Source organism: Schistocerca piceifrons, chromosome 8 (assembly GCF_021461385.2).
Source record: "Schistocerca piceifrons isolate TAMUIC-IGC-003096 chromosome 8, iqSchPice1.1, whole genome shotgun sequence".
NCBI lineage: Eukaryota > Metazoa > Arthropoda > Insecta > Orthoptera > Acrididae > Schistocerca > Schistocerca piceifrons.
In genome coordinates, this window is record NC_060145.1 from 113,535,360 (window position 1) to 113,548,523 (window position 13,164).

General features: G+C 41.1%; 1 protein-coding gene across 1 annotated transcript in view; it reads left to right on the forward strand.

Annotated features, from left to right (window-relative positions):
* Window positions 1-13,164, forward strand: part of LOC124711610 (serine/threonine-protein kinase BRSK2) — a 207,150-nt gene that overhangs the window by 104,263 nt on the left and 89,723 nt on the right. The window contains exon 9 of the mRNA XM_047241774.1: window positions 8,996-9,267. Coding sequence (XP_047097730.1) covers window positions 8,996-9,267 — 272 coding nt within the window. The remainder of the gene's footprint in view (window positions 1-8,995; window positions 9,268-13,164) is intronic.

The following is a 13,164-nucleotide window of genomic DNA, read 5'->3' on the forward strand; positions in this document are numbered from 1 at the left end:
TGCTCCAAATAGTTTTTGGAGTATATGTTATCACAATTTTGGATGATGTTTTATGTGTTTCTCCAGATTTAAATATGTTTTTCACCAACATATCAAGGATAAATTGAAGTCACCACCAGCTATAACTGTATGAGTTGGGCACATGTTTGAATTTAGACTGAAGTTTTCTTTGAACCTTTCAGCAATTTTCTCATCTGAGCTGGGAGGTTGGTGAAAGGATCCAATTATTATATTATTCCAGTTGCCAAGAATGACCTCTTCCCATACTAACTCACAGGACCTATCTACTTCAATTTTGTTACACAATATACTACTTCTAGCAGCAACAAACACACCACCAACAACTGTATTTAGCGTATCCTTTCTTAACATTGTTAGCACTCCATCTTCAGGCCGCAAGTGGCCCATCGGGACCATCCGACCGCCGTATCATCCTCAGTTGAGGATGCGGATAGGAGGGGTGTGTGGTCAGCACACCACTCTCCCGGTCATTATGATGGTTTTCTTTGACCGGAGCCGCTACTATTCGGTCGAGTAGCTCCTCAATTGGCATCACGAGGCTGAGTGCACCCCGAAAAATGGCAACAGCACATGGCGGCTGGATGGTCACCCATCCAAGTGCCGACCATGCCCGACAGCGCTTAACTTCGGTGATCTCACGGGAACCGGTGTATCCACTGTGGCAAGGCCGTTCTTAACATTGTTAGGTCCTTCACAAATATTTTGGCTGAAATTATCTCCGGCTTTAGCCATCTTTCTGTACTATTAACAATTTGAGTATCAGTGCTTTCTATTAGTACTTGGAACTCTGATACTTTCCCAACACAGCTATTATTAGAAACATGGATGTGGGAATTACCATTGATTGCAAGAACTGTCACTAGATCCTAGTCTGCAGCTGCCCCAGAAGTGGTCAACATTCTTGTTGACTACCTCAAGATAGTGCCGAAAAATTGTGGGATGCTTCTGATCCCAAACAGCAATCAGTTATATCTGTACGTACCAAAAGACATGTTAATAGCAGGTATGTTTTTAGATTCTTCTCCAATTGAGACTGCATTAATTATTGCTTTTAATTTCATGCATATGTGAATGAATCCTCTTGGTTTATTTACTGATACCACTGGAGTGGCCCTTAACTGAATAATAGTGGATCTATGACTTACATTTCCTGCATGATGTCAATTTTTTATTTAACTGCATCCCACATAGTAAATGGTACAGGGTGTGCTTGCAAGAAGCACAGCTGGGAGGATTGCTGGAAGCATACCCCCATAGTCCAAAAAGATTTGAAACAGGATTAATAAAAATTAGAGAAACACTAAGGTGGTGGTTATAATGCCTCAGGTATTCTACATAGTCTGTCCCCCCTCCCTCCTTCTGAGTACAAAACACTGAATGTTCACACACAGCCGAGTGAAACTGTCAGAAAATTCCATCGTTGGTATGTTGTTCACCTCATGCACCACATTGGCTTGAATAACAACAGTGTAGTGAAAATGGACGATTCACCATATAGAGGAGACACTGAGTCACAGACAGACACAATGAAAAGACTGCTATACCTTTAAATTTTCAGACAAGGGGCCTTCTTCAGGAATAGAGAACATGCACACGCATGCACGCGCACATGCACACGCGCGCCCACACACACACACACACACACACACACACACACACACACACACACACACACACACACTTGATCACTGTTTCTGGCTGTTGTAGCCAGACAGCAGCTGCCCCTAACAATGCTAGCAATCTGACATAGGTCGTCGACTAAGGAGAAGGCATCAGGTGGGAAGGGGGAGGGATAGCATCGCAGGTGTAAGGAAAGGTATAGAGCTGATAGTGGGAGTGTCCAGGGATGTGATAGGTATGAGGTAGGGCTACTAGGTCCAAGTGGGTGGGTTATATTTGGAGAGGGGGAAAGGGGAGTGGGCAAGGAGGGAAGCAGAGAAAGAGAAAAAGAGTAGTGAATGGTTGGTGGAGTCAAAGGCTGTGTAGTGCTGGAAAACTGTTGTTGGGAGGAAGGATCCAAGCTATGAAGCAGGCATTGAAGTGAAGCACATTCTGTTGGATAGCTTGTTCAGCAATTGGGTGGTCCAGCTGCCTTTTGGCCACAGTTTGGCAGTGGGCGTTCATGGAGCCACATAGCATGTTAGTTGTCATGTCCACTCAGAAAATAGCACAGTAGTTGCAGCTTAGTTTGTAGAGCACATGGTTGATTTCACAGGTAACCCTGCCTTTGATGGGATGTAATATGCCTGTTACTGAACTGGAGTCGTTGATGGTGAACGGATGTACGGGATAGGTCTGGCAGATAGATCTGTTGCAGGGGTTTGAGCCATGATCAATGGATAAGAGCAGGGTGGAGTAAGGATGGATAAGAATGTTACGTAAGGTTGTTGTGCACTGGAATACCACTGTGGGAGAAGTGAGAAGGATAGTGGGTCTGATATTCCTCTTTTCAGGGCACGACAATAGTCAGTTGCTCCAGTCATGGGTGGTACTTAATCATGAGAAAAATGCTCTTTTGTGACCAGATGGTGGGTATGTGGGAGATGGTAAGAAACTGGAGAGATGAGGCATGGAAGATCTGTTTCTGTACAACGTTGGGAGGGTAATTTCAGTCTTGCTGGCCTCAGTGATGCCTTAGCATATTTGGACAGGGACAAAGGAATTGATGCAGGCATCCTTGAGGTGTATGTCAACATTAAGGAAAATGACTTGTTACTTGGGGAGGACCAGATGAAGCCAACTTATGCTTAAGACAGGAATCCTTGCTAACCAACCAGAACCCCGAACCCCTCACCTTTTTTACATTCACTGATGGCATCTTCATGGTGTTTACTGAGGGTTAGGATATTCCTCCAGAACCTTAACACTATCTCTCCCCATTTGCTTCAACTGGTCCTCCTCAGCCCAATAAGCCACCTTCCTCAATGTTAACCTATACATCAAGAATGGGTATCTCCATCCACATCAAACCTACCAATCAAAAACAATACTTTTGCTTTGACAGCTGTCACCTATTCCATGCCAAGAGACCCTTCCATATGACCTAGCCATCCATGGCCATCACGTCTGTCCCTCCCCAAATATGCCATGGGTCTCAGTGAGGCCTTCATTGACCGAAATTGCTTTCCTAATTTAATACTGAAACAGATCTGTGCCTTGTGTCCCCAGTCACCTACCATTTCTCACATACCCACCATCTGGCCACAAAGGAGCACTCCTCCCATGACTCAGTAGCACCCAGGACTGGAGCAACTGAATCACATTATCCACCAGGGTTTTGAGTACATCTGCTCATAAGGGATAACCCACTATGCTTCTACTCCTCCTACAATGTTATACTGCCACCCAAGAAACCAATGCAATATCTTTTTCCATCTCTACTCCAACCCAGCTCCAAACCCCTTGCCTCATGGCTCATGTTCCTGAAATAGAGCTACGTGTAAGACCTGTCCCATACTTCATCCCACCACTAAATGATACGGTTCCATCACAGGCAGCCCCTATCCTATCAAAGGCAGAGTTATCTGTGAAAGCAGCTACGTGATCTACAAACTAAGCTGCAACACTACGTTGCTTTGTATGTGGGGATGACAACTAATAAGATGTCTCTGCATGAATGGCCACTGACAAACTGGCCAAACGACAACTGGACCACCCAGTTGCTGAACATGCTGCCCAATGCATGCTTCATTTTCAGTGCCTCACTTCACACATGCATCATCTGCATCCTTTCTGTCGACAATGGCTTTTCAGAAATGCACAGGTGCAAAATCTTCTCACAATATATCCTACATTCTCATAGCCTCCCTGGCCTCAACCTTCACTAGACCCTATCTACTATCTACCTATCATTTTCTCTGCTCACACTCCAGCACTAAAAAGCCTTATATTCTGCCAACACACTCACAAGTGTTTTTCTCCTTCTCTACTTCTCTTCTTTCCCACTCTCTTCTACTGCTTACCAAATCCAAACCTCCTAGCTGCACCTAGCAGCCCTAGCCTATCTCCATCACATCCCATTCCTGAATGTTTCTGGAAGAAGCGATACATAGCAATCTTTTCATTGTGCCTGTCTGTGAGGCGTGTCTCCTGCATGTGAACATAGCAATCTATCTTTTTCATAATATTGTTGTTATTCCATCCTGGTCTTTACAAGAGAGTTCTAAAAAGTAATGCCTCTGGAATTTCCATGTGAAAACCCTTAAAGCCTTTTATATAAAACAAATGCTATTAACATTCTACATCTGTATTCTTCTTGTCTACATATTTGCAGCCATGTGCTGCTAGAGGGCTCCAAATTGTAGCATGCTCTGTGACATCTGCATCAATCCAATGCCTTGGGTTTGCTGTCACTGATCATCCTCCGTACAGTCCCAACTTGGCCCTACCTAATTTTCATCTGTTTTCAAAACTTAAAGAATGCTTTTGAGGACTTCACTTTGATAGTAATTAAGTGATGCAAGCAGAGGTGAGGCTGTTGCTCCATCAATGAAGTCAAACATTCGACAGTGATGGTATCAATAAACTGGTCTCTCATTTGGAGAAATGCGTTCATTGTCAGGGTGTCTATGTTGAGAAATAAATACAAAGATATCAAAATAAAGATGTAGAAAGTTATTAACATTAGTTTTATTTAAAAAGCCTTAAGAATTTTCACATAAAAAATTCAGAGGCATTACTTTGCAGCACACCCTTGTACATTGGTTTGAATGTAAGTTATGTTGTCGAGGCACTGACCCTTCTTATGAATTTCTGCACTTCATCATTTTATTGTAGGTTCATGAATTTCTGCAATTTGTCATTATGCAGTATGTTCATATTGATAACACCAAGTCTTGTTACTTTTGATAATTTTTCAAGATAAGAATTGTCCATATTTTGCATTTCAATCTAATTACAGCAGGCTACCATGCATAATCGCTGTTTTTTGAGAGTCAGGGTATGCAGGATAAACTCTGCACATGCATTTCTTTTCTTCAAAACATTCTGGAGAGAATCTTGTACAATGAAAAGTTCATTTCTACATTGCAGTTTGTACACCACAGTGAAGAAACACTGTGGCTGCATGTCCACAACACTGCCTGCTCATGTTGTTTGCAGCTGATAGTTCAAGCTACCACCATAGTTACTGTGTTGAAATCGCTTATATTCCAGGAGTAACATCAGTCTCCAGAAATTTTGGGTGGACAGTGTATGCACTTGGAAATTTTTCACACAAGCCAAACATGGTTTGAAAAATTGCTTACATTCGGCGCTCACTATACGATGTGGCAGTAGACGCTATAGATACATTGCTGTCAGTTTGAAATTGATATGAGCATGTCTATGCAATATATGTTAGGTGCTACAGATGATCTAACTATTAAAAATATTACTTTGCACAACAGTTGCTTGTAACCTACTTTAATTATGGGTTTGCTCCTTAGTGTGATTCATTGACCATTGTAGGATACAACTTGTCTTTTGAGCTCATTGGAATCATAGGATGTCAATGAGTTGGTATATGTACCACGTAATTAGTGATATTTCTGCATCTGTTTCCAGTTGAAACTTGATTGCTTGTCCGTTGGTTCTAAGCTAGATAATCAGTCTGGTTGGTGCTCCATTCATTGGCTTATCAGTCTTTATGTTGTGGTACTGTCTGTTGCACAATGATGGCATTGTCTGCCTCTTGTTCGTATACACTGACAAGATTGTTTGAGCTGTGACAGGCATCACAGTGCACAGTGTAATGTGAACACTGTTTACAGTCATTTTTGATATAGTAGTGGGGAAGTGCTTTACTTCACATGTAATAATACGACAGTGCTGAGAAGCAGAGGTGACATCTGCATTATAATGTACTAAAAGTGGAAATAGTTAGTAGACCTAGATTGAAACTTAGCCTGGAAACCAATTATAATAATGCCAAAAGTAATGTACAATGAACATGTTAAAAAGAAAAAAAATCCTAATTAAAACTGGGTCAAAGAAACAAAGTGAAAGTCCTAATTATGGCTATAAATATAATGAAGTGGATGATTATGACTATAAAAATAATGAAGTGGAGGTAGGTCAAACATTTATCCAGGAAAACATATGTTAAAGGATCAAGCCAGTTATTTGCTGACTTCAAAGAGTTAATAAATGACCCAGTCAGTGGCCCAATGTAAGGTGTGCAGGTGAGGTACTTCTGTATCAGTGGATCAATGGCTGATGTGATGAAGATAATGAAGCTTTCACTAATGCTGTTTCATCTAAAAATATTACTTTGAGCTTTGTTGCAAGTTTCTAGATTTTTTCCATTATTTAGAAATGGAAAACAGTGTCATTTTAGTTATTCTCACTGTTTTCTGGACAGAAAATGCCTGTTCGCTATAATAGGATGGCGTAAGATAATTTACTGAAAATAGTTTCCTTTAGTACTTACAAACTTTACCCACTTTTTGAGTAACAAATGGATTCTGCAATTTAAAAAATTAGGTTCTTTTAAGGTGATCCACTAATTGACCCAGTCTTTGAAATCATTAAAAGATGTGAAGGAGTTGTCAAAAGGCCATGCTGCATGAACTGAAACAAATGGTAATCAGGATGGATAATGTCTGGTGAATATAGTGGGTGGGGGAAGACCCCATCGAAGTCCTTTCAAAGTTTCCTGCAATCTGTTTACAACAGGTGGTTTGGCATTGTCATGAAGCGAATTGACCTTGTGATGTTTCTGAGCATATTGCAGGGAGGAGGAGGGGGACATTGTCTTCAAGTGCACAATTCAAATTGAATAACTGTGCTTTCACCATCCGACCTAGTTGCAGCAGCCCCACACTGACCAGGATGCATTTTGTCACTCATCTCAAAACCAATCTTTGCATTTTGTTTCCAACAGACCATGTTCTTCAAGCATTCAGTGGCAAACAATGACTTTCCGCAGCAGATTTTGTGAGATGAAAGCAGAAGAGTAACACTTTCTGCAAAGTTGTATTGTAAGAACAAAACCCAACATCTTCAAATCACTAAATAGGTATGTTCTTTTCACTTCACTTAAAAATCACCCACAATATCTTAAAGCCTAATGTTTCTACTGCTGAACTGGTCTTATGTCACAGTCCACTATGCTGCACTTGTACAACTACTGCCCTCTGTTGACAGTATGAATTAATTTGAACTTACAGTCATACAAAAAGTGCTGTGTGAATTACTGAAGCTGTGCACTGTATCTGGAACTGTATAGTGTACTTAATTATTATAACAGAAGAAATTTCAGGATGAGAATAAGAAACAAAATTAGGGAAGACAGTCATTGACTAGCAGATGAATTATAAGTAGCACATTTGATGATTTTACTGAATTTTGCCAGCATGAGTGGCTGGCACTGTCAAAGCTTCACCCTCCATTGCTGGTGGTGAACTGGGGCCGAGCTTGCGGCTGCGGACTATATGTACCTGGTGTGCCAACGTCCGAGGGCTTCTCCGCGGTCATTTCCGGTGCGATTGTCCTCTTGCTACCTGTGATGGTCATTCGCTGCAGTATGGGAAGCCAGGATCCGTTTACCTTAAGGCTTTCCTCCTTCTTGTTGAAGCTGTTCACGTGTTTTTGTATTTCTACAGATTCTCTGAACAAGCGGGTGTGATAGTGCTTCTCTACAGCCAGAACGTCCGTTTTGGTGAATTTTATTATGTGGTGTGTCTCACTCAGTGTGCGCTCTGCCATGGCTGATTTCTCCACCTGCCCCAATCTGCAATGTTGCTTATGTTCTTTGATCCTGGTGTTGATTGATCATCCAGTCATTCTTACATAAACTTTTCCACATGTGCATGGTATACAGGATATTCTCTACATTGCGGGTGGGTCCCTTTTCTCCTTTGCCGATCTAAGACACTCTTTGATCTTCCTTGTCGGTTTGAAAATCATCTTTACGCCATGTTTGCGCAATATACAGCCGATTCTGTCCATCACTCTGTAAATGTAGGCAGATATGCAGTAACTGACATTTCTTTTTCTGATTCCTTACTTCGCCGAGTGTTTGGCTCTGTTACACTTCTAGTATAATTTGTGGAGTACCCATTGCTCCTCAGAACACTTTACAGGTGTTGCATTTCGCACTTGAGGTGCTGCCGCTCACATATTCATCCTGCTCGTGTTATGAGCGTATTAATCATGCCTCTTTTCTGGCTCGGGTGGTGGTTTGATAGTTTGTGCAGGTATCAGTCTGCATGTTTTGGTTTTCGGTACATGCTGTGTCCCAGATTTTCACATTCCCTTGTGACCAGCACATCTAGAAATGACAGTTTTTTGCCCTTTTCTACTTCTATTGTAAATTTTATGTTGGCATGGAAGCTGTTCAAGTGTCTTAGGAAATCACTGAGCTGTTTTTCACAATGGCTCCACACAATGAACCTTTGGTGTTTGGTTTACAAACAAAAGAAGCAAAAATGAGGAATAAGTAGGACTTTTCATGAAATTGGCTTGGAAATCACAGTCTAGTCATGTACAACTAAACAAGACAATGAATGAGGGCAATCGAAGCAAATGTGGTAAACATAAGCTAATTTTAAGCAATTACCCTTTAAATATTTTCTGAAGGTCAGAATTGTTTTATCCTCTGGGCCATTTAATTTTCTGGAATGAGATGAATTTTTCCTTTAAGATTATGAGCATACATTGTATTGGACATCATACGTACATAATTTTGTCGTGACCTGACTTGTAAGCATTTTGTTTGTGCACATGTTCTGCACCAGAGTGCATCATCCTGTTGCACCAATACACACACAGTTGCTATTTTATTTAAAAACCAAATATATGTAACTATTATTGATACATATCCAATTACAGATGACAACACAATAAAAAATTTACTTTCGTATCTGATATTAATATTATATGAGTCAAAATGATCCATATAAACTAACAGCTCTATTTTGAAAATACTCAATTATTTATAGTTAATGAAAAGTGTTGCATCAATAACCATACTGAAAAGAGAACTTTCTGCCAGCTCTGGATCTACCAGGCACCACAGCAGGCGATCACCAGCAAGTGTTCATTCAACTAGCAACCACCAGGTGACCTCACCAGTTGCAACACTACATGCAGGCCTCAATAATGCGTCACCTGGCAACCTATCTCCTGGCCCACAGAGGGCAGCATCTGCGCACCATCACCATCATCACCATTACCGGCCTGTTGGTTTAGCTCCACCATCACCCCATCATCAGAGAGCCAATAGCAGTGGTGGGACGCCTGAAATCAATACAGATGCTTCAGCTGGTAAGTTATGCCTTTTCTTCAGCATTCAACAATGAGGACAAATGGTGTAAATTGTTTGCAGTAATGGCTGACCTCATGGAACATGTTTCTCTATTTATATTTAGTGTAATGATATTCAACCATGATATCCGCACCTCAAAATATGTCACTTTATTGAAACATATGTAGCTCAAGTAATACAGGGTGAGTCACCTAACGTTACTGCTCGATGTATTTCATAAACCACATCAAATACTGACGAATCGATTCCACAGACCGAACGTGAGGAGAGGGGCTAGTGTAATTGGTTAATACAAACCATAAAAAAATGCACGGAAGTATGTTTTTTAACACAAACCTACGTTTTTTTTTAAATAGAACCCCATTAGTTTTGTTAGCACATCTGAACATATAAACAAATACGTAATCAGTGCTGTTTGTTGCATTGTAAAATGTTAATTACATCCGGAGATATTGTAACCTAAAGTTGACACTTGAGTACCACTCCTCCGCTGTTCGATCGTGTGTATCGGAGAGCACCGAATTACGCAGGGATCCAGAGGGAACGGTGATCGACCTTAGGTACAGAAGAGACTGGAACAGCACATTACGTCCACATGCTAACACCTTTTTATTGGTCTTTTTCACTGACGCACATGTACACTACCATGAGGGGTGAGGTAAACGTACACACGTGGTTTCCGTTTTCAATTGCGAAGTTGAATAGAGTGTGTCCCACTGGAAGCGCGTCGACGTATGTGGTATCAGCATGATAGTGCACCTGCACATTCCGCAATTAACACTAGGCTGACCCTTGACATGATGTTCGACGGGCGTTTCATAGGACGTGAAGGACGCATAAATTGGCCAGCCCGTTCTCATGATCTTACACCTCTGGACTTCTTTCTGTGGGGTACGTTAAAGGAGAATGTGTACCGTGATGTGCCTACAACCCCAGAGGATGTGAAACAATGTATTGTGGCAACCTGCGGCGACATTACACCAGATGTACTGCGGCGTGTACGACATTCATTACGCCAGAGATTGCAATTGTGTGTAGCAAATGATGGCCACCGCATTGAAGATCTATTGGCCTGACATGTTGGGACACACACTATTCCACTCCATAATTGAAAACAGAAACCGCGTGTGTACGTGTACCTCACCCCTCATGGTAATGTACATGTGCGTCAGTGAAAAAGACCAATAAAAAGGTGTTAGCATGTGGACGTAATGTGCTGTTCCAGTCTCTTCTGTACCTAAGGTCCATCACCGTTCCCTTTGGATCCCTACGTAATTCGGTACTCTCCGATACACACGATCGAACAGCGGAGGAGTGGTACTCAAGCATCAACTTTAGGTTACAATATCTCCGGATGTAATTAACATTTTACAATGCAACAAACAGTACTGATTACGTATTTATTTATATGTTCAGATGTGCTAACAAAACTAATGGGGTTCCATTTAAAAAAAACGTAGGTTTGAGTTAAAAAACATACTTCCGTGCATTTTTTTATGGTTTGTATTAACCAGTTACACTAGCCCCTCTCTTCGCGTTCGGTCTGTGGAATCGTTTCGTTAGTGTTTGATGTGGTTTACGAAATATATCCAGCGGTAATGTTGGGTGACTCACCTTTTATATTCGTATTACTAATATTTTGCACTGTTTGGAATATAAAAGGGCTTTAAGTCACGGATTAAGTCTATACTGGATTATCAAAAATTCAGGATGCTAACGTGCTGACATTTTATGCCATGGAATAATAAGGGTACCTCTCCTAATACTCAGAAATTTCTGATATCAGTGAAAAAAGAATAATTATTCATTTCTGAGTTTTCTTGAGTCAACTGACATTGCACTTGCATTGAATACACCAGATGCAAATAATATCAGCCACAAATCTAATACACCTTTTCTTTAACATCGGCTTTCCGACTGGTGTGATGTGACCTGCCACAGTTTTCTCTCCTGCACCAGTCTCTATATCAAAGTAGCATTTACACCCTGTGTTCTCCATTATCTGTTGGGTATATTCCAGTCTCTGTTTCTCCCTATAATTTTTCTGTCTGCTGCTCTCAATTGTGGCATTCTACTTTACCGAATGAAGTATGTTAGACACCTTACTTGGGTAGATGAGTTAGAGAACTTGGAAAGAAAAATGTATATGTTGAAGTAAAATGTAGTGGGAATTAGTGAAGTGTAGTGGCAGGAAGAAAAAGATTTCTAGGTATGTGAATATCGGATTATCAACACAAAATAAAATAGGGGTAATGAGAATAGATCTAATAAAGAATAACAAAATAAGAATACCAGTGGAATTCAATGGTGTGTACAAAACTTAAGGATGAAAATCACTTCTGATGTGTCACTGCCAAGTAATATAACTCGATGGAATTTGGACCATATATAAAAAGAACTCCTACAGTATAGTACAGAAAGTAAGTGAAAAAATATACAATGAACCTTTCATTCAAAGGCAATAACTACCTTGAAGTCACTGTGATTTATGATGGCCCCCTGGACATTACAAAAGGTGGGACATAGTTCTTAATAGGCTGTGTGACTACCACAGACAGTGATGCATGCTCTCCAACATGCTCCCTTGTTGACCAAAAGGTTGGTAAGGAGTTCTTATTGTTGGGCGTTCCATTTCTCCACCAATTCAGTTGACAACTGCTGGATGATTGTGAGTGCATGTTGACAAGCTGTAATATGTCTCACCAATGCATTCCAAATGTGCTTGAAGAGATTTACTTTGGGGGAATGGAAAAATTAGTTTATTTAGATTAGTTTATTTAGAAAATATCCTCTCATTCCAGGAGCTCCTCCACCTGTGCTGTTCAATGCAGTTACACGTTGTCATACATAAAAATGAAGTCAGGGCTGAACACACTCCTGAAAGGTGAAAGGGTACAGTGTACAGTAATACTGACTCGTGACTGGAGGTCAGTATGCCCAAGCAACATTATGCCTTCCCACACCATAACAGCTGGACCCCAGAACATTTGCATGATGTGTCACTGCCAAGTAATGTAACTTGATGGAACTTGGACCATACATAAAAAGAACTCCTACAATAAAGTACAGAAAGTAAGTGAAAAAATGTAGAATGAACCTTTCATTCAAAAGCAATAACTACCTTGAAGTCACTGTGATTTATGATGGTCCCCTGGACATTACAAAAGGTGGGACATAGTTCTTAATAGGCTGTGTGACTACCACAGACAGTGATGCATGCTCTCCAACATGCTCCCTTGTTGACCAAAAGGTTGGTAAGGAGTGACTTGAGGTCAGTACGCCCAAGCAACATTATGCCTTCCTACACCATAACAGCTGGACCACCAGAACAATCATGTTTGACAATTTTTCTGGGTTCATTATACATTCTCACCTCTTACCATATGAGGGTATGTCCAGAATCACTACTCGGCCTGAACCTGCTCTCATCCAAGAAAAACGTTCAATCCCACTCCTTGTTGGTCCAGTCCTTATGCTCCTGGCACACTGCAAATGGTGCTGCTGCTGTGTAGGTGTCAACAGAACACAACGTACTGGTTGTCAGGTAGAGAGACCACTCCCATACAGTTGCCTTGTCAATGTGGAGCATGAGATTGCATCCCTTGCTGTCCGATTGAATGTCACTACAATTGCACTCGCTGTTTGATGTGAGTGCCATCTTGCCCATTGCACAATGTAGCCATCGTCTGCTGCTGTTGTTGACCATGGTTGACTACTTCCTCACCTTGTTTGTTGTTGGGAATGCTCTCCATGCATGTGAACAACAATGTGAGCAGTACCAAACTTCTGGGCTATACTCATCACACTTAGTCAATCTTCCCATTTTCCAATGATTCTTCCGTGTGTGAATCCAAACGTTGTCTTTGGGCATGTTTTAATGAAGAACATCACCACAA